This window comes from Pagrus pagrus (assembly GCF_965226575.1).
Source record: "Pagrus pagrus genome assembly, chromosome: 5".
NCBI lineage: Eukaryota > Metazoa > Chordata > Actinopteri > Spariformes > Sparidae > Pagrus > Pagrus pagrus.
In genome coordinates this window covers 35,334,213-35,355,838 of record NC_140189.1, presented here as the reverse complement: position 1 = coordinate 35,355,838, position 21,626 = coordinate 35,334,213, and the positions used below count along the sequence as shown (strand labels likewise).

Sequence of the window (21,626 nt, the reverse complement as noted above, 5' to 3'; positions counted from 1 at the left end):
ACAATATATTTGTAACATTTGTTATAATGTTTTATTTCTATGTTTCTATGTTTCTATATTTCTGTTTCTATGTTTCTATATTTCTATATTTCTGTTTCTATGTTTCTATATTTCTGTTTCTATGTTTCTATATTTCTGTTTCTATGTTTCTATATTTATTTCTAGCTATATTTCTATATTTCTAGCTATATTTCTATGTTTCTATGTTTCTGTTTCTATATTTCTATGTTTCTATATTTCTATATTTCTGTTTCTATGTTTCTATATTTCTGTTTCTATGTTTCTATATTTCTGTTTCTATGTTTCTATATTTATTTCTAGCTATATTTCTATATTTCTAGCTATATTTCTATGTTTCTATGTTTCTGTTTCTATATTTCTATGTTTCTATATTTCTATGTTTCTATATCTCTATATTTCTGTTTCTTTATTTCTATGTTTCTATATCTCTATTTCTATGTTTCTATATTTCTATATCTCTATATCTCTATATTTCTATGTTTCTATATTTCTTTATTTCTATGTTTCTATATTTCTATATTTCTATGTTTCTATATTTCTTTATTTCTATATTCCTTTTTTTCTATATCTCTATATTTCTGTTTCTATATTTCTCTTTCTATGTTTCTATATTTCTATGTTTCTATGTTTCTATATTTCTAGCTTTATTTCTATATTTCTATATTTCTATGTTTCTATGTTTCTATATTTCTATGTTTCTATGTTTCTGTTTCTATATTTCTAGCTATATTTCTATATTTCTATGTTTCTATGTTTCTAGCTATATTTCTATATTTCTATGTTTCTATGTTTCTATGTTTCTAGCTATATTTCTATATTTCTATGTTTCTATGTTTCTATGTTTCTAGCTATATTTCTATATTTCTTTATTTCTATGTTTTTATGTTTCTAGCTTTATTTCTATATTTCTTTATTTCTATGTTTCTATGTTTCTATGTTTCTAGCTATATTTCTATATTTCTTTATTTCTATGTTTCTATGTTTCTAGCTTTATTTCTATATTTCTATGTTTCTATGTTTCTATGTTTCTAGCTTTATTTCTATATTTCTATGTTTCTATGTTTCTATGTTTCTAGCTTTATTTCTATATTTCTATATTTCTATGTTTCTATGTTTCTATATTTCTAGCTATATTTCTATGTTTCTATGTTTCTATGTTTCTAGCTATATTTCTATATTTCTTTATTTCTATGTTTCTATGTTTCTAGCTATATTTCTATATTTCTTTATTTCTATGTTTCTATGTTTCTAGCTATATTTCTATATTTCTTTATTTCTATGTTTCTATGTTTCTAGCTATATTTCTATATTTCTTTGTTTCTATGTTTCTATGTTTCTAGCTATATTTCTATATTTCTTTATTTCTATGTTTCTATGTTTCTAGCTATATTTCTATATTTCTTTGTTTCTATGTTTCTATGTTTCTAGCTTTATTTCTATATTTCTTTATTTCTATGTTTCTATGTTTCTAGCTATATTTCTATATTTCTATGTTTCTATGTTTCTATGTTTCTAGCTTTATTTCTATATTTCTATGTTTCTATGTTTCTATGTTTCTAGCTTTATTTCTATATTTCTATGTTTCTATGTTTCTAGCTATATTTCTATATTTCTATATTTCTATGTTTCTATGTTTCTAGCTATATTTCTATGTTTCTATGTTTCTATGTTTCTAGCTTTATTTCTATATTTCTATGTTTCTATGTTTCTATGTTTCTAGCTTTATTTCTATATTTCTATGTTTCTATGTTTCTAGCTATATTTCTATATTTCTATATTTCTATGTTTCTATGTTTCTAGCTATATTTCTATGTTTCTATGTTTCTATGTTTCTAGCTATATTTCTATATTTCTATGTTTCTATGTTTCTATGTTTCTAGCTATATTTCTATATTTCTATGTTTCTATGTTTCTATGTTTCTAGCTATATTTCTATATTGATGGTGTTGCTGCTCGCCCTGTTGTCATTCTTTCCTTCTCTTTAGGTCGTTTACCTCATTAGAAAGAATAAGAGTCTGTGTTTATATTTTCGCCAGACAACACTGATGTCTGGAAATGATCTTTGTTTACATCAACAGAAATCTAACTTCAGTGTGGATCTCAGTGTGACTATAAATCACTGGGGATTCATCCACACCGCAGCTCATCGGGAAATCATCGTGAAACGCTTCTCAGTTCATCCCGAGACATAAAAGGCGCAGAAGTCTGTTGAAATCTCGCCTTTACTTGTTTCTTTAACCAGTTCGCAGTGAATGCACCGTGTCCTTCTTGTCCTCTCTATCACACAGACTCTTTCTTTGCCTCTTCTTCCTCGCTTGTCCCGATTTTCCTCCCTCGCCACACCCTGTTTGTTTTGGCCGAATAGATCGAGAGACGGAGATGGAGCGATCACATTCCTGTTTATTTCCTTTAGAAAGCTTTCAGCCCGGTGTGTCACTCACTCTCCCCAACCCAACCCAACCGAACCGAACCCAACCGAACCCAACTGAACCGAACCAACCGAACCCAAACCTCTGAGCCTTTTCTCTTCATGACTGTTCATGCAGAAGATTTAAAGGAAGAAGATGAGAGTGGAGGAATAAAGTCTGTACGCAGAGAAAACAGTTGTTATTATTATTATTATTATTATTATTGTTATTATTATTGTAAGTATATTGTTGTTTTGATGTTGTTATTATTGTTATTATTGTTAGTATATTGTTGTTTTGATGTTGTTATTATTGTTATTATTGTTGTTGTAATTATTATAATTGTTATAGGGGTTTTATTATAGTAGCAGTAGAATATTTTGATGGTCGTAGCTGTCCGAAACATTTCAAATAAATATAATAATGGGCCGCATGGATGTATATTTTTAAACTTTCTGATGCTGATATTAAAACGATGTGCTCTTTGAGTGAAAGCGGATGTTGAGTTGATCCTTTAACACGCAGCAGTTCAGGAGAAGAAAAGTCTGAATTCTGCCTCAGTGCGTAAAAAACGAGGCTGTTTGCGTCTCTTTCGATAAAATAATGATAATAACATCAGCACATTATTTTATAATTAATATTCATCCTAAATATTTGTAGTGTAAGTAATTTATATTTTCGTGCACGGGGCTCATTTCCAATGTTCTTTTAATATTCCCTCATTAATGCTTCATCATCGGCCACATGGGAGACTTTTTTGGCATAATTTTTGGAAACATTCATAACAATAATAATAATAACAACAATAATAATAATAATAATAATAACAGTGCAGGGTTCACACACAGTTCCTCCTCAGAAGCCTCTTCAAATTAAAAGTGGAGCAGAAATGTTGTCTCATTTAAATCCTCACCTTGGCTCTCTAGTGGCTGCTGTGATGGTCCGAGAGGAGCTGACGCTTAAAAAATCATCAAGGTCTGTTCTCACTGTCTGCGGAGTTCAGTCGTGCTCGACACACGAAGACGACGTTGAAAAGAAGAAGGAGAAACAGAAAATAGCGACAACAGAGTTTGTGCAGGCAGATTCCCGAGTTAAACAGAAAACACATGCAGGCTCGCAGGAGCTGCAGCTTTACTTACTCTGCGCTGCTGCTCAGTCTCCGCACTTTAATTACGAGCCGCTGATAGTGTCAAAAAATCTGCGACTATTTCTCAGAGATTCCCTTTAACAAGTGGAAACTTAGTGTCCTGCTGCACCATTTTATACATGATGAGCCGTCAGTAATGGGATTATTAAACAAAAACGTTTCAGGCGCTGGCGTTAACCTTTTTTAATGCCTAATTAGGTTTTGCAAAGAAATAATTAGATTCTACAGTGCTTACACTGCCTATATTTTCAAATGGCATCCCCAGCAAACACATCATCCTGCGACACCGTGCCAATAATGTGCGATATATGCGCCGCAGCAGCAGCCAGATGTGAGGTTTTAAAACATGTTGGGACCGAATAAGGTGCACTTTAAGATAAAATAAAACCAACGCGGGCTGCAGGCCGAGCTGCAGGGACGTGATAGTCTGGTGGAGAGCGCCCTCCAGTGGCAGCCTCTCACATCTAGATTAATGCAGCAGGAGGTCATATGGATAAAAAACAAAAGAAAAGATCAGGAGCGGAAATGTTTGATGAAAACACAGATGAGCTCTGTGAACAGAGCAGCACACAGCCTGCTGCTGCGCTCAGGACGGAGAGTCTGACTCTTGTTCCTGCTCTAAACTGTGGGCGTTGACCTTCGCGCAGGCGCACTGCAGTAAAATGTCGTGAGCACAGTGAGTGCAGCAGCACAACGGACTCTGCACATCTCAGCAGGGTTCAGGAAGACTCGTCAGTCTCTCCAACATTACAGCAGGATGTGGCAACACTTCACATTATTGTTGTTATCTCTGTCACACTCAGAGTACAGAAAAAGAATGACAATACTAATAATACTAATAATAATACTGATAATGTGGTAATATGTCAGTTACCACAATATCAGTGTAGATCTTTCTGTTTTGTCAGCATTTGTGCTTTTATTTTGTAAGTATTTGCTGATGTACATGTTTCTCTTGAAAATAAGACTGAGATTTATTCACTTTACTACATTACTTACATAAAATACACATTTAAGTGAATCCATATCTTATTACTCAGATTTGATAAACTTTGGCTTCAAGCATCTCAGAAAATGAGGACGCTGTTTCATCCTATGTTTCATTTTATTTTGAAATTCTGATTGAATTAAGTGTCAACATATAACACATAAAACATGTTGGTGATGTGTTCTGAGTGTACTTTTTGTTACGGATTACTTTATTGTGGAGCTCATTTGTTTCTTGTGTGTCTGCATGTGTGCTTTTATTTTGTAAATATTTGCTCATGTACAGGTTTATCTTGGAAACGATGTAAATGAGACTTCCTGTTGAAATACAGGATTTATTCTCTAAGCTTAGTTACACAGGTTATGTAAAAGACACATTTCTTATTACTCAGAGTTAGAATGATCCTCAGAATCAGAATCAGAATCAGAATTCCTTTATTTGTCCCGCAAATGGGGAAATTTCTTTGTCACAACAGCCAAAGGACAGTATCACACTTAAACAATAATTAAAAGTAAAAAATAAACAATATAATAAGACATAAGAAATAGAATTTAACTGGTATATACATAATATCTACAATATGAAATTGGTATTTACAATATGACATAGTATTTATAATATGAACAGTGTAAGTTTAAACAGTTGGTATTTTTATTTACAAACAATAAATAATAAATATGGATATTAAAAATTGTCCAATTTGTGCAAACCAGAAAGTGTGTGGATATGTGCAGAGTTTTTTTTATTTTTTTTATTGCACAGTGCACAGTGAGGTCTACTGGGAGCAGTGCTGGTTGTAGACTCTGACAGCAGCAGGAAGGAAGGACCTGCGATACCTCTCCTTCACACACTTGGGGTGTATCAGCCTGTCACTGAAGGAGCTGACCAGTGCTGTGATAGTGGCCTGTAGGGGGTGGGACTCCTTCACCAGCAGCGATGATAGCTTGGCCATCATCCTGCTGTCTCCCACCACCTGCACTGGGTCAAGAGGGCATCCCAGGATGGAGCTGGCCTTCTTGATAAGTTTATCAAGTCTCTTCCTATCTGCTGCCGAGATGCTGCTGCTCCAGCAGACTACACCATAGAAAATGGCTGATGCCACCACAGAGTCATAGAAAAATCCTTGTGACGCTGTCAGTGACTGAGACACACACAGAAGATTAAAACTAAACAGAGATGTTCACATATAAACATACAGCTGTTTGCACGTAGGTCAAATATTAGCCAACATAAACAACACAGGTCACAATGTCTATAGCAGGTTAGACTGTCACTGAAACTGCGCAGATGGTGCAGAGGTGTGTGGGAATATCTATGTGCAGTATATAGCCTGCTTAGATTGACAGTAATGCATAACTGGTAAACTACATATCACTGCATATTTAAATATTAAAGGGGCACTATGTAGTTTTGGAGAAGAAGTTCAAACTCCTAATATTCACAGTGTTAATAATGAGGTAATACTGCGATCTCAGTCAATGAAGATCTCTCTTCTAAATGAAGCACGTGTTTAACCTTTAAACTGTAATGTGTATCGTTTTACGTGCATTAGATGGTTTGATGTGACAGGTTTTTCACAGTGTCATTATTTTGATTGAAATGTTTATTTTGAATATGTAAAGAACAAGAAACGACGGACAATATAATAATAATAAGTATAACAATAAAAAGCAGAGAGACAGAAAAAAGCTAAAGAAACACTTGATGACTTTGTTTACATATTTGAAAATGAGTGAGAAGAAGTATAAACTTATTTAATTGCCTTCTCTGTAAGTCATTGAATGATAATTAACCAGCTTCCTTCATGGTCTAAACCTAATTTTACTAAACCTGTCTGAATATAATATTGATGAACTTTTATCTTTGTCTAAAAACTGCGGTTTTATTGGAACACGAACTTTCCAATGAGCTGGGTGCTTTTCATGTTTCTGCCGCTAGAGGGAGGTGTCGCCATCGATCCAGGAACTGTCACTGTGAAATCTCGCGAGAGGATCGCCCCTCGCTGCCTCAGAAGGTCAGCTGATCAGTTACTTCAGTGTGGAGACCAGCAGCCTGTCAGTGTTAAGCTAGCACGCACCCTGACAGATCGACGCTGTAATACTGGTGAGCTACGTGCTTTGTTATTCCGACTGTATATGTGTGATTAACGAGGAGTGTTTATTCTGCTCGAGCTCCTGTAAACAGCCCGAGCGTTAGCCGGCGTAACCAGGGTAACATAAATCCACGAGCTAGCGGATGACAAGGGTAGCTAACGTTAGCTCACATGCTAGTTACGATGGTAACAGAGAATATTCTAGAGCCACCTGCTGCTAACGGTAGCTAGCATTGGCATCACGTTAGCACTAAGTTAATAAACCACTGACAGAAGTGCTACCTGAGTCTAACATATGTTGGTTTGGGTGATGCAGTTTAATAATTAGTAACGCATTAGTTATTCCCTTTGTATCTGTCCTCCGTTTACAAAAATAGTCATTACAAAGCCAAACTAGCGAATGCTAAGGCTAAGGCTAGGGCTAGGTGAGCTAACGTTGCTAGTAACGTTGCAGCTTCGGCTTGTGGAAATGATAAAAGTCAGACGTAAGAAGCTGATCCGGTTGTTCCTGTGTTGATTGTCCTGTGGAGCTTTGTTTCATTGAGATGAACAGCTTCACGTTTCAAAGCCACAGTGTTCCTGGTTTGTTCAGCTAAAGTATTAATAACAAGCTCCAGCGTCAGTTAATACGTTACTACCAAGAAAACATCCTCAGTGATAAAAGCTTGCCAGGTAAGATCTTCATGAACAGTTGACCTGCGCCTTGAGACGCAGGAAGGTTTCTGTGTAAATAATCAGCCAGTCGATCAGACTAGTTGTTGAATGAATGAATGAATGAAAGTGATTCCAGATTACATCTGCTTACATGTGAGGAGTTGGTGCTTGTCTTTATTATATACCAACTGAATAACTTTGTCACTTTACACCTTTTAAAAATTGTTATTGGGCAATTTAAAAAAAAATTTTTACTGACAAAACGATAATTGTCTGATTAATCCATAAAGAAAACTGCAGTTAACTGCAGCCCAAGAAGAGGCTTGTAATTTAACAACCACTGTGTTGTAGTTAGCTGTGATTCCTGAAGCCAGTTCTGCTTCATGATGTGACTTTTCTTTTCTCAACAGAGCAACACACACACACACTCCCAAAGATGGCTGACACAAACCAACAAAGTCCTCCCCAGCTAGGGCCTGTGGTAAGTTTGCTGTTTGACCACACTGTTACATCTTCCAGCTCTCTCTCCCTGTGAGGAGCTCTCTACTCAGTCTAATACAGACATGCTCGTCACTAGGAGTGCTCGTCACTACGAGTGCTGCTGGGCCTGCCAAAACATTCGTGTAATGTCTTCTGTGGCTCTGGGGGAGATTTCTAAAGCTAGTGAGGCCATTTTGAACGGACTTCATGGAAACCTTAATATTCAGAGTTCAGTTGAAACATGTTCATCATAAATTAAACATGAGTTTCTCAAAGGTCCTGTCTATTTCCGAGCAATAGTACTAGATTGCTGATATTGTGCAGGTGTTCCTTGTGATTGTGTCCATCAGTTATAAATGCATACACCTTATCTCAAAGAAAACATGTTGCATGTTTTTTATTTGTCATCAGTGAGTGTAACACAGTTATTAATGTTTTTGATGATCACTAAATTGTTTGTCATTGTTTGAGCATGAAAGGGTGCTGTCTTCTCCAAATAGATTATTTTGTGGGGTTTTTGTCATCTGTAATTGTAATCTGAATATTTGGGGGTTTCGTTGGGCTGACGACAAAAAAGACATTTGAAGGTTTCACCTTGGACTCTTCCGATGTTTATCATATTTTACAATTTTCCTATGTTTAGTTTTTTTCATCCATTGAACTTTCTTCAAACTGGTCAGTTTATGTGCAAACTGTCTGAAATATAAAGATGGGCTTCATCGACTGATGTCAGCTGAGGGATTAGGTTCTTTCATGAGCTGCAGCTGCATCTCGTCTCCTGACTTTGGCTGAGATCCTGATAAAATTAACTACCAGATTGAATTAAGTTGTTTTTTAGTTTGGCTGATTCATGCTGACCGTTGAGAGAACATGAGTGAAGGTCTAAGCTTTTCAGTAAAAATGTTTCAGTAGACGTGAGATAACAGAAAACCCAACCTGTCATTTCAAATGCTAAAACAGGAAATCATACCAGCTCTTTGCCTGAGACCCTGACACAGTTAACACTGCACATCCTCCCCCATGATGTTGTATCATAAGTGATGGAGCAGGTTCAGTTGTAATGACTACTGGATGTCATTTTTTTTTCTTCCACAGCAATTTTTAATGAGCAACAAGCTGGAAACCGCAATGTGGCTTTCACGACTCTTCACCGTCTACTGCTCCGTAATGTTCATTCTACCAATCCTGGGGTGAGTTCACTCAGTGACACTGTTTTATCTAGTTTGACTGACAGCAACACGCTGCTTTCACCTGATCCTTTCTCCCAGCCTGAACACATGTCAGAATATTTGGCACTGCTTGTGTATTTCAGACCCTATGCAGCAGCGAACTTCTATCAGCGAGCCTTGTTAGCGAACGCCCTCACCAGTGCCCTTCGCCTGCATCAAAGGCTGCCACGCTTTCAGTTGAGCAGAGCGTTCCTGGCCCAGGCTCTTCAGGAGGACAGCTGCCATTACCTGCTGTACTCACTCATCCTGGTCAACTCCTACCCCATCACAAGTATCCTTTCAACTTCAAATATAGGCATAAGAGAATGGATAGTGCTGTGTACCTGGGTGAAATTGTGAGGTACAGTAGTTCATGTGGGCTGCCTGCCTGCCTGCCTGCTACGACTTAGTTTAGGTTTAAATCATAAAGAAGCACTACTTGTTCACTTTGGCTGCAGCTAGAATTCAAATCTGAAGTGGGATGTGGTCGTCTTTGTAATAAAGATCTCCTCAGTCGACAGTCAGTGACTCACTTTTCACTTTTACGTTTTCATGTACGTAACATGAAAGTGTTTGATGTGTTGGGTTTTCCAGAGGATTCAGCATATCACAGGTGCTTTAGTATTATTATTCCATCGATTCAGTCATTAAATCATATAATCATGTCCCTTTATGTAGAATCATGCTGCCCTAATAACTGCAGGAAGTTGTTATGGAAGGTTTATAACCAGTTTTTTATGTTAACCCTTGACATTTGTGTCCAGTGAGCATCTTCCCAGTCTTCCTCTTCTCTTTGCTCCATGCAACCACCTACACAAAGAAGGTTCTTGATGTGAGTATAAGCCAGCAGTCACCTGCTGTGACTTCTAATGCTGTTAGTTAAAAATGAATGACAGAAAGCATTTTGCTGAACATTGTTTAACCCCTAGGTGGAAAATTGCCACCAGCCAAATGGTGTTTTAATTATCTACTCAATCAACTGGGCTTTGCTCAGAGACCCAAATTCAACCTTTAAATCTAATAAAGCTGATGATTGATACTGTGATTACCTTCACCTTTTCTTCTCTGTATCAATATGTCATGTAAACTCTCTGCCTCACTGAAACTTTGACACGCTGCAGCTTTGTTATCAGCTTCTCATCTCTTTACTTGTCTTTGCAGTCTATGGGCCCCAGCAGCCTGATGTTCATCAGAAACCTCCTGGACAAACTTACAGCCAATCAGCAGAACATCCTGAAGTTCATCGCCTGCAACGAGATCTTCTTGATGCCGGCCACTGTTTTCATGCTCTTCAGGTAAGTGCACACAAAAGGTTTTTATTATTATTATTATTATTATTATTATCAAGAGACATTGCAGATCCTTTCTGTAATATTGTATTTATTGCACTACAGTGACAGTATGTGCTTATGCAGCCATCACTGAAGTCACAGATGGGGCATGAAGGGACAGATTCTGAGCAACATAACAGACGTTATTTCTGTGTTGTCAAACACAGAATCTCTAAATCTCTGACACGTCCTTTCAGATTTTTATCTAAAATACAATTCTGTAAATCCTGTTAACCGCTGTATCCACATCGATCAGTCTTATTGAACTGTGTCTGAACTACCAGTCCGCTTCATTATGACTCTCACATGGAATATGTTCATGTGCAAACTTTCAGAGCAACCTGCAGAGGCCAGATAGGCATCGTGTTGAATTGTATGAGTTTATACAGGTGTTCTATTTGCTTGTTAGTGTAGTTAAGATCAATATTAACAATGTTTTAAAAAGTGTTGAAATATTGAACATATGTTCTGTATGTATAAGGTCAGTTTTCATTTATCCATATCATGTCTTTCTGACAGTGGCCAGGGGAGCCTGCTGCTGCCTTTCATTTACTACCGATTCCTCACTCTCCGCTACACATCCAGAAGAAACCCATACTGCCGGTAAGATTTGAAATAATACAAAAATTGTCATGAAGCATAGATCTTTCTGTAAATGATAATATTCAGGGTAGTTGTTATTGCAGAAATAGGGGATGAAAAATCCAGACACAATGTTTATAATTCGTCATTGTTTATAATTGTTTTTTTATTGCAAACCAAAATGTATTGAATGTTTGGGACCATGGAAATGTCTGTGCTTTGCCTCCACATGAGCCAATAAGTGAGTGGGATTGAAAGTATCAGCCAGCAGTGGTTCATCCCAGAAACAGTGTAGTATTATCTGTGTATGTTGCCCAAAATGTGACAAAAATATTTCAGTTCAGAAATGCTGGCGATATGTTTGAGGTCATTCAGAAACAGTGCTGCAGTTACATTGTTTGTCCATGAGAGTGCACTGTTTTTTTTCAACTGTCAAATTCAGTTTTGGTTCGGTGGTGCAGTCTAGATCATCATTATTGTTCCTGAGTTGATGCAAAACTACAAATGTCTCTAAAATAAAACCTGTTAAAAATAGAGTAAAGTAGCCTCAGTGAGAATTTGAAGTGGAACCAACACTTTAACTACAAGGATTTGATTGCAAATTAACAAATGTTCTAAGCTTGTTGATTGCAGAGTCACACAATCTGTTCATGTAAGACAGAAATTAAAAATTATTCGACTGACTTTACTCTGCTGCCAGAGTTGATTATTAAATGCATCTGTTTTCCACCTCAGCACCTTGTTCACAGAGCTGCGAATTCTTCTGGAGCACTTCATCATGAAGCCCGCCTGCCCCGTCTTCTTCAGAAGGATGTGCCTCAGCAGTATCGCCTTCGTCAGCCGCCTCGCCCCCACGGGGGTCTGATCACGCTCCATAAAAGTTTTGTTTTCTTTATGTTTTTGGTTTTTTCCACCATTTAGGATGTGACTTAAACCTTGATGGGGACAGACATTGCCATCAACGGAAGGAACTGTTCTTTGAATGTCAACTTTACAGTCTGTGCTCCAACTTCTCTGAATATTTGAGTACAGTTGAAGACCAGCCAGTAATGCACTGAAGTCTCACGGTGACATTTCTTTTCCCATCTTCTTAATGTGACCTCACTGAAGCAGTGGACACCCCTCACTTTGTTACGTTCACTGAGCGGAGCACAGACATCAGCTGTGTTCTGTGTATCGGCTGTTATTATTTCTTCCTCGTATGTCCTTATTTATTCATGAAGATTTCTTATTCTATGATGAAACATTAACATTCTGAGATTAGTAACTTAAATGAAAATGTGCTTATACATAATTAAAAATGTTCTTTTTTTAATAATCTTGTTGTGCTTGGATGGATGGAGGATACGGTTTGTTTGTTGTTTCTACCCAGTCCAACTTTTTTTTATGTGCATCTGATGCTCTGATTTGTCTAAATGCCTAACTTTAAATGTGTTCTATCAATGCCATCAACTCGCTCTTTTAACAACGTGCACAATCTGTGTCGGCATGATGTCAAAATGGGTGTTGAATTGAGAAACAAGATATCTGCTGTATTTCATAGTATATTTTAAGCTACTAGACAATATGCTGTAGGATTCATATTTGAAATGAGTTGCATGTCATGCGCCTGAATGCAGTCTGACCTTGTCTCTCAGTTTGAAAGCTGTTTTGAATTTGCGTCATCATTTGTTGCTTCGTAGTTTTCTTGCTTGCATGCTCTGATTTTTTTTCTGCCATGTTTAATGTTTATTTGCCTACAAACAAACCACATTTTTATGACAAGAATAAAATGATCTCTTAATTAAACCAATAAAATAATAAAGAACAGTAATGTTGTTTGGGCTTATTTGTTTTAACTACTGTAGTTGATTTTCGCCTCATTGTCAGCAAGTCTGACATTAATTAACGATCGATTCTGCTATTAATAGATACGAAATACATTTATGTGCTGACCAACTGTGTGTTTTGAACAAAATATCTCCAAAATAGTACCAAACCAAAAAACCTTAACTCAAGGTCAATTTACCATAACTTACAGCTCTTGACTCCATCTAATGGTCTTCATCACAGATAGTTGAAGATAACAGATTTTTACTATATGCTCAGTGGCCACTGTTTCAGGTGGTACGCCTGTAAAATGCCATGAAATCTGATACAGCTGTTCTGCTATTAAAGGTGCAATATGTAAGATCACCTGTCAAATTCATGCTCAAAACGAACAGGGCAGCATATCACCAGTAATATCACCAGTAACTGCTAATTGTAGCTGCTGTCAGCCAGTTAGCTTGGTTAGCTGTGCATCTAGTGGTCTGGACTTCAGGCACAGAGCACCAGCACAGAAATGTTGGACCGCACGCCGTGGCTAGCATGCTAACCTCAGGTGATACTTCTGCAGAACGAGACGCAGATGTCATCAGTGTTGGGCAAGTTACTTTCAAAATGCGATATATTACATATAACTAGTTACCTTTGTTTTAAAGTATTATAATACGTTACACTATTACTGTCTGTGTAAAGTAATACATTACTTATTACACTACTTTTTAGTTACTTTCAACAAAATGCCCAAATAACCTATATAGAACAATTTAAATGGCCTAGATTGTTTTAGTAAGACATTATATTACTCCATAACCGCTAAGAGATATATTATTGTAACACGTCGCTTTTGTAACACGTTACCCCCAATACTGGATGTCATAATGTCAAAATGTTTATTTCTTCATATTTTGTTGTTCATTTTTGTGTTTTCAACTAAAATTATTTCGTATTGCACCTTTAAGTCTACTTAAACTATGCCTGTAATGTCCATTTTTTACACTGTCATAGACTTGTTATAGTATTATATTAGATTTAAGGTCATTGTGAGGTCAGAAACTGGACTGTGTTTCAGATATTCTGCCCCCTTCATGTACCTAAACAGGGAGGACAACACCACCAGTCAGTGACCTCAGTAATGAAAATATGATTGATTACACATTAATTACACATATTCAACAAAGTCAACAAAGACTGTACATTACAAACTCAATAATGGGGTTGAATTAGATTAGACTGTACAGTTTTCTGTCTGTGTGTATTAATAAGTACAGTGTGTATTAATAGGTACAGTGTGTATTCATAAGTACAGTGTGTATTAATAGGTACAGTGTGTATTCATAAGTACAGTGTGTATTAATAAGTACAGTGTGTATTCATAAGTACAGTGTGTATTAATAGGTACAGTGTGTATTAATAAGTACAGTGTGTATTCATAAGTACAGTGTGTATTAATAAGTACAGTGTGTATTAATAGGTACAGTGTGTATTCATAAGTACAGTGTGTATTAATAAGTACAGTGTGTATTCATAAGTACAGTGTGTATTAATAGGCACGGTGTGTATTCATAAGTACAGTGTGTATTAATCAATCAGTATCAGTGGAAAACAAACATTACACCGCTTCAAGGCTAAAGACGTTTGTACCGAGTCAACCAATCAGGGCACAGCGTCAGTTTCTGACGTTCCATCTCATCCAATGGGGTCACAGCTTGTTACGGCTACAGCGTTGCCATTAGCAACACAGTTTCCGAGTTGTCGGTGCCACATCAGACGTTTCTGCTTCATATTCGCGTTAAAGGAGAGTTCAGGTCCGTATGACGTCACATTCAGACATTACCTGCTCCAGGTGTGTTCACGTCGCTCAGTAGATTCAGTCACAGATTAATCTGTTGAACGAAGTCGACATTTGACGTGCAGATAAATCGTGTTAGCCAATTAGCCTGCTAGCTAGCGTTAGCACGTCGAGCTAATCTCCTTGCCTTAACTACACAGTTAATCCCAGTCTGACTCTTAGACATTGTTATCGTCTTGTGGTTCGGATGGAAATGTTGGCATGTGGTTGAGCTGGACTGCAACTAATGATCACTGCAGTTTTATGACCGGATAATCTACCGGAAGATTTGCTCCAGACGTTTCTTCCTCCTGAGATCAAACATCCAGCGGGAGAAAGAAGATGGAGATTCACCTGAACCGAGTCGATTACATCCAGGTAACACCGAGAACAGCCAGTGGTTCATGTGCTGTGCGTTGCTCTTTGAGAAGCCCTGAACTGACATTAATTGTTGAACATTTCTTGAACTTTTCATGTTGTTTTCTTTGAGTAAGCTGTTTTCCTTTTGTACATTGTTGTTCAAAATTGAATTTTCTCTGCTGCTTTGTCTTCACAGGTCGGTGTGACATCCCAGAAAACGATGAGGCTGCTTCCAGCACTGGGAAAGAAAGCAACCCAAAAGGTATTTAAATCCGTCAGAACTGTGCCTGTCACGAACCACCCACCTTGATTTGTTGGAGTTTGAGGTAGGGCTGCATGAGATGGTAAAACAAATCACATTACTATGATTTTAATTTACAGCTGCCATTATAATTCACAATTACTGGGAATCATTGTTTTTGCTTCAAAATGTTCACTACTAAACTTAAAATCACGGTGATGTGGCTATATTGCTAGCACTTGACTCCATGTATGTTGTGCAGCACCTTGGGCAACTAAGGTTGTTTTTAAAAGTGCTATATAAATACATTCTGAGTTTGAGTTTGAGTGACATTCATTGGGGCCTTAACCACACTGTCATCTGGAGAAGAAGACTTGTAGGTCAGGCCGTCTCTGCAGCACTGCAGTACATTTTACATTGTGCACTGTATTGTCTTTTAATCACATTGTTTTATACCACAGCATCATGGTTCTTGGTTGATGTCTCTTTGTTTCAGGTTGCTATTGCTGATCATGATGGTATACTGACGTGTTTTGGGATGAAGAAAGGAGAAGCAGTGGTGATTTCCCTTTCCTTATCATACAGCCAGTTGTATCTTAATGTCTTGAATTTCACTTTCTAACAGCAAGAAATGTGACTCTGTTTCAGCCGGTGTTTAAAACACTTCCAGGACAGAAAATAGCCAGAATGGACCTTGGTGGAGCTGTGGGGACTCCACAGGAGAAGATCTTTGTTTGTTCTGGTTCTCAGGTCCGAGGATTCACCAAGAAGGGCAAACAGTTCCTCACCTTTGAAGCCAACCTCACTGAGAGCATTAACGCCATGTAAGAACCTCTTCTCTTCATTTCAACTGACTTGTGCAGAACTGTGTGATTTTCACTGTATTGAACGGCATGTATCTCTTTTCCAGGCATGTCTCAGGCGCTGATCTTTTTGTGTGTGCAAGTTACATCTACAACCACTACTGTGACTGCAAGGACCAAGACTACTACCTCTCTGGAGACAAAATCAATGATATCACGTGTTTGTCCTCAGAAAACCTGACTCGCCCCATACCGGTCCTGGCGTGCCAAGATCGGGTTCTCCGAGTGTTGCAGGTAGACAAAGATTATATTTACCATTCCGATGTCGATATACAGTAAGTTGTTCTACCTCAATACTTACATGGGATTTATTATTGTATGTTAAATATTTTTATGCTGTAGGGATCTGAGCTTGCCTATGACATTGAAGTCCCCGGCCCTCCTTCTGTCTTGGAACAGTACAACAAAGATGGAGGCAAGTTAACTTCTCTGTGTGCCGAACAATTAAACATAACAAGACTGCTTTATTCCCAATATAACATCAGTGATTTGTTTACAGGAGAGGAAATCCTCTATGGAACTACAGATGGCAAAATAGGATTGGTCCAGATCAGTGAGGATTCAGCTGCGACCAAATGGGAGATTGACAATGACAAAAAGAAAGGAGGTATGTTGTTTACATGAGCATATCAAGGCTTTGCATGTTTTAGCCTGTTAAATAAAAATCATAAATAAGTTTAGATTAATACCAAACATTCTTCACACCGTGTGAATATCAACTTGCAGGCAGTCAACCTCTAAATGTTTTGGTCAAGTTACGATATTGTTTGGTATTGTGGTTGTGAACAAGAACTGTTTTGTGAACCGTCTTCACTCTTTTCTGTCTCCCATCAGGAATTCTTTGCATTGACACTTACGACATTGTTGGAGACGGAGTGAATGACATCCTGGTGGGCAGGGATGATGGGACGGTTGAGGTCTATGGTTTTGACAGCGCCAGTGAGCCCACGTTGCGCTTTGAGCATGTGAGTTTGTTATACAAAATAGTGTTCTGTCCACATCTGTATAATTTATTGTCCCTGAAATAATAGCTTGAGTTTTTTTAGGATTGAAATGTATTAGTTAAATTTCTCCCTGTGCATTGATATTTATATCTTGCTGTCTTTTTCTGAGGTGGCTGAGTCATTGCCATTTTTTGTATTACATGATTGATACACATCATTGATGGCTAAGGTTTCCTGTCTTCTCTGACTTCAGGTGTTGTCAGAGAGCGTGACTTCCATCCAGGGTGGCTGCGTGGGGAAGGAGTCTTATGATGAGGTCCTGACTGCCACTTACACAGGTTAGATTTAAAAATATCACAGCTGCGTGCTGAGTGAGATACAGCATTGTCTTGCGCTGTCTGACATGTAGTATGAGTTACTTAAAACCCAACCGTTAATATTAAAAAGTGAAGTAGGGTTAAGAGATCCGACGTGCACAAAACTTCCTGCATTACTGTTGTGACCTCTTGCAGGATGGGTGACTGGTTTGACCACTGAGCCCCAGAAGGCTGAGGCCGGCCCTGGAGATGAGGTCCGGATGAGTAAAGAAACTCAGTCCAAAGTAGAAGCCCTCAGGTACCCGCTTTATGTCCTTGTGCCTTTAATGTATATGACTTACTATGTGATCTGTTCTGAAGTCAGTTATATTGTTCCCTTCCAGGGCGGAGCTGGAGCAGCTGCAGGTGAAAGTCCTGCAGGGCCGTGAGCAGTACCAGCAAACCTCCCAGTCGAGCACAGCTGTCTCTGCTGTGCCTGTCTTCAGCATCAATGACAAGTTCACCCTCTGCCAGGACGATGCCAGCTACAGCCTCACTCTGGAGGTGCAGACTGCCATCGACAATCTGCTGCTTCAGGTCTGCTCATTAATAAATCGGGTGACGGTAAAATTGTGCGCAAAGACTGTCTCATAATGTATAAATCATTCTGTTAATCCCATGATGCAGACATAAATGTCCCAAATGTAACCTAAAGATGAACCTTCTCTGCAGAGTGACGTCCCCATAGACCTGCTGGATGTGGACAAGAATTCAGCTGTTGTGAGTTTCAGTGAATGTGATTCAGAGGTGAGCAGTGAAAACTATTTCTACTCTGGACAAACATACTGAACACATAAAGTCACGAACCTGCTGCAGCACAAAGAGGCCTGATGACTCTCTTATTGTGTTACCAGCAGCCTAATGGGAACTTCCTCCTGGCTACATACAGATGTCAGGCTAACACCACCAGACTTGAGCTCAAGGTAACACTTGCACCAGAACTCTTTATGTTAGTTCCGCTTCTTTCATGAAAAGCTATAATACCATATTGGGCGTTCCTTTGTGTAATGATGAAATGGAAACATTTCTTGTAGGATTATATAACAGTTGTAAATTGTAAAATAGCCACCCATTTAATTTGCTCAAACTATTTGATGATGCACTGCAGAGTAATAATCAGTTTCATCCTTAATAAATGTTTTTCCAGGTGAGGTCCATCGAGGGACAGTATGGGACCCTGCAGGCTTACGTTACCCCCAGACTGCAACCCAAGACATGCCAGGTCCGCCAATACCAGATCAAACCTCTGTCCCTCCACCAGCGGACACACAGCATTGACCAAGACAGGTAAAACTGGAATTTGAACTGAATCTGAAAATTGTATTTTTCATTGGAGATCAGGATGATTTGAATAAATTAGATTGCGATTTAAAATCTGTTGTCAAATTTTATTTAAAGCTTTTTTTATGTGTTTTTATTAAAGCGCCAAGGCAAAGGGGTAGTTAGTGTTGATGCCCAAAACTGGGTTAAAATCGATGGAATTAGAGCTGCAATGATTCATCGATTCATTGTCAACTATTAAGTTAATCACCAACTATTTTGATAATCTGGTTTCTTTTCTCCTCTATGAAATGTAAACTGAATATCTGTGGGTTGTGGACAAAACAAGACATTTGGGGATGTCATCTTGAGCCTTTTCTGGCATTTTAGACCAAACAACTAATCAATTAATCAAGAAAATAATCAGGCAATTTATGCTGATGATCAGGTTGCTGGAATGGTGGATTCATGCTGGATTTCAAGGCATAATGGGCATTATTACTAAAACAGCCAATTTAACATGAAGTTATCCAAAATTAGTTCGTACTTGTCAGATTTCATGAAAGAAAACCTTTCAAATCCCTTATATGCTGTAAAGAACTATCATTGATTTGTTTTGTAATGGAGTGAAATATAAGTTAATAGCAGAAGCATCATGTGACAAAACATCTCTGTTTGTCTCCCTGTTTGTCACACAGGCCCATGAACAGGCTCAGTCTGGTGGGACAGTTCAGCTTTGCTGAGATCCACTCCTGGGTGGTCTTCTGTTTGCCAGAGGTGCCTGAGAAAACGCCAGCAGGAGAGAGCATCACTTTCTATTTCCATAACACTTTTCTTGGGACGCAGCTTGAAGCCACCTACTGGTAAATACTAGCACACAGTAGGAAGACTCTTCTATGGTTGCACATCACTGCATGGGTGCTTGTGTTTCAATCTACTTGGAATCAAACATTTGTTTTCTCTGAATTTGTCATTTTAGCAAAGGGGAGGGTCACTTCAGGTCAGACAACATCTCCACCATCTCCATTCTGAGTGATGTTCTCTCTAAAGAAGCTACCAAGAGGAAAATCAATCTCAACATTTCATACGGTATGATTCATTATCAGTGTTTGCTTTTTACACGGGATAAACTCTTGTAAATCAAATCCTGTTAAACTATCTTTTCTGTTTGTTTTGTTAATCTTCCAGATATCGACGATGACTCTGTGAGCCACACCCTGAAGATGATACATCCAAAGCTGGAGTACCAGCTGTTGTTGGCTAGAAAAGTTCAGCTTATCGATGCACTCAAAGTAAGAAAAGGTTCAACCAAGTAAAATTTAAAAAAGAATAAAATCCACCTGAAGCGGTTTATTCTTTGGTTAAAAGCTACAAGTCCTCTCTGGGCTGTTGACAGGTTTTTTGAGTAATGCTTGTGTTCATCACTTACTCACCTTCACCCCACTTCCTCCTTGATTTCTCTGATTGGTAGGAGCTTCAGGTTCATGAGGGGAACGCTGACTTCCTCATCCCAGAGTATCGCAACATCTTGGATGAGTCCACTAATCTCCTGGAGGAGTACAAGAAGCAGCCGGCGCACCTCGAGAGGCTTTATGGTGCAGCATTATCATTGCATTTCACTGACACTCATATCCAGAGACACTTTCCATGTATCTTTACTTATTTTTTAACATTTGTCACTTGTAAAAACTGCAAGACAGGATGCTTTTAACCCCTAAGTTATACTATATGAGCCTGACATTATGAAGTAGAGCTTTATAGGATTTATATTCATATTTTTGTTTTTCTTTCCTGTAGGAATGATCACAGACCTCTTCATCGACAAATTCAAGTTCAAAGGCCAGAATGTGAAAACCAAGGTGTCCTCATTGCTGGAGATACTCGATAATTATGACTTGAATTCTCTGTTAAACTTTTTCAATGATGTTGATATGTAGATCAGATGGTATTTATTTACATGTCTTTTCTCCGAGCTATGTTTGTATTGTAAATACAAAATAATTTTATGATAGTTACTAGCCGTGTCAATGATGTTGTCATTGTGTCATTTAGATACTGTTTGTCCTGACTATGGTGTACGTTATTTAAATATTCATAATGTCTTTTTGATAGCATCTAAAATCAAAGGTGGTGATTATTAAACCACTACAGGATGATGCTTCCTGTTTTTATCAGTAGCTAAGCTTCGGTTGAGGTGACCAAATATAAGCCAGTTGAAAGCACACAGAATGTATGTTTCAGTCATAATTACCATAAAACTGTGAGTTCCTCCTCTTGAAATAAAAATTGTAGCTTGTAACCACTGTAGGATTCATCACTGAAGGGGCTGATGGAAAGGATAGTGAATGAATAGTCCCAAGAATATGAAACTCTACAGGAAGTAAAAGACTTGGATGATACCACGAGCTATGAGCCATAAACACCGAACCTACCAATTTGTCATTCATTGATTGATTACATCTGCTGTCACTTGATTGGTTAACTGATAAGTCAACAAATCATATTACCATACTTGTTTTTTTCCTGTTTCTATCCCCTTTACATACATACATACATATATATGTATATATATATATTTGAAGATATTTGAAATGCCAAAATGTTCAGTAAAGATGGCACACACACACACACTGGTATTCTTAAATTTACAAGGTAATTCTTGGGCTGCTCCCATCTAACTGTTGGCGAGTACTCTGCAGTCACAGGAGATTTATTTAATTTTTCTGTACCACATGTTTAAACAGACATTGGGAAAGGGGCTTTTAGGTATTTTGCACCCTCAGACTGGAATATGCAGAATATTTTAAATCTCCATTTTGGGAAACCTGGAGACAGAATCGTTGGGATGATTTTTGTTTTATATCTGTTTCTAATTCCTTGTTTTTATCGTATGCATGAAAGAAGACTAATCTCAATTGGACCTGTCCTGGTTATAACAAAGTTATTTTGCTGATAATACTTTACCTCTAAGTTTCAGTTTGAACAGAAGTGTTTATAGTGGTAAAATAAAGGAGTTGAAATCTTCCACTGCTGGCAAGACATGAAAATGTTTTGCCA

At 37.8% G+C, this 21,626-nt stretch overlaps 2 protein-coding genes across 5 annotated transcripts; both read left to right on the top strand.

The window, feature by feature from the left end:
* The first annotated feature begins 6,565 nt into the window (after nt 1–6,565).
* Nucleotides 6,566–12,720, top strand: tmem33 (transmembrane protein 33). Of its 2 annotated transcripts, none has more exons than XM_084352787.1 (8): nt 6,566–6,667; nt 7,721–7,791; nt 8,886–8,980; nt 9,103–9,290; nt 9,763–9,830; nt 10,160–10,293; nt 10,849–10,932; nt 11,647–12,720. In XM_084352787.1, exons 2-8 carry the CDS (start codon nt 7,747–7,749, stop codon nt 11,774–11,776), a joined length of 744 nt encoding a protein of 247 aa, XP_084208913.1. In that variant the 5' UTR covers nt 6,566–6,667; nt 7,721–7,746; the 3' UTR covers nt 11,777–12,720. The 2 variants fall into 2 exon arrangements, with proteins under 2 accessions (XP_084208913.1, XP_084208912.1); XM_084352786.1 differs by lacking the exon at nt 6,566–6,667 and adding an exon at nt 6,940–7,328.
* Nucleotides 12,721–14,448: 1,728 nt separating this feature from the next.
* bbs7 (Bardet-Biedl syndrome 7) lies at nt 14,449–20,872 on the top strand. Of its 3 annotated transcripts, XM_084353084.1 has the most exons (20): nt 14,449–14,522; nt 14,806–14,923; nt 15,102–15,167; nt 15,643–15,705; nt 15,795–15,970; nt 16,057–16,243; nt 16,352–16,424; nt 16,509–16,616; nt 16,844–16,974; nt 17,207–17,291; nt 17,466–17,568; nt 17,654–17,846; nt 17,982–18,056; nt 18,164–18,232; nt 18,457–18,596; nt 19,268–19,432; nt 19,549–19,658; nt 19,758–19,861; nt 20,041–20,164; nt 20,367–20,872. In XM_084353084.1, exons 2-20 carry the CDS (start codon nt 14,888–14,890, stop codon nt 20,504–20,506), a joined length of 2,148 nt encoding a protein of 715 aa, XP_084209210.1. In that variant the 5' UTR covers nt 14,449–14,522; nt 14,806–14,887; the 3' UTR covers nt 20,507–20,872. The 3 variants fall into 3 exon arrangements, with proteins under 3 accessions (XP_084209210.1, XP_084209211.1, XP_084209209.1); XM_084353085.1 differs by having other exon boundaries at nt 14,451–14,923; nt 18,167–18,232; XM_084353083.1 differs by having other exon boundaries at nt 14,451–14,923.
* The last annotated feature ends 754 nt before the right edge of the window (nt 20,873–21,626 follow it).

Excerpts from the sequence above, each read along its gene's own strand:
- tmem33 (XM_084352787.1), top strand. The coding sequence starts at position 7,747 with ATGGCTGACACAAACCAACAAAGTCCTCCCCAGCTAGGGCCTGTG. Across the intron at positions 8,981-9,102 it reads TTCATTCTACCAATCCTGGG|ACCCTATGCAGCAGCGAACT; the intron begins GTGAGTTCACTC and ends TGTGTATTTCAG. Across the intron at positions 9,291-9,762 it reads CAACTCCTACCCCATCACAA|TGAGCATCTTCCCAGTCTTC; the intron begins GTATCCTTTCAA and ends ATTTGTGTCCAG.
- bbs7 (XM_084353084.1), top strand. The coding sequence starts at position 14,888 with ATGGAGATTCACCTGAACCGAGTCGATTACATCCAG. Across the intron at positions 16,617-16,843 it reads CAATGACAAAAAGAAAGGAG|GAATTCTTTGCATTGACACT; the intron begins GTATGTTGTTTA and ends GTCTCCCATCAG. Across the intron at positions 17,292-17,465 it reads CCTGACTGCCACTTACACAG|GATGGGTGACTGGTTTGACC; the intron begins GTTAGATTTAAA and ends GACCTCTTGCAG.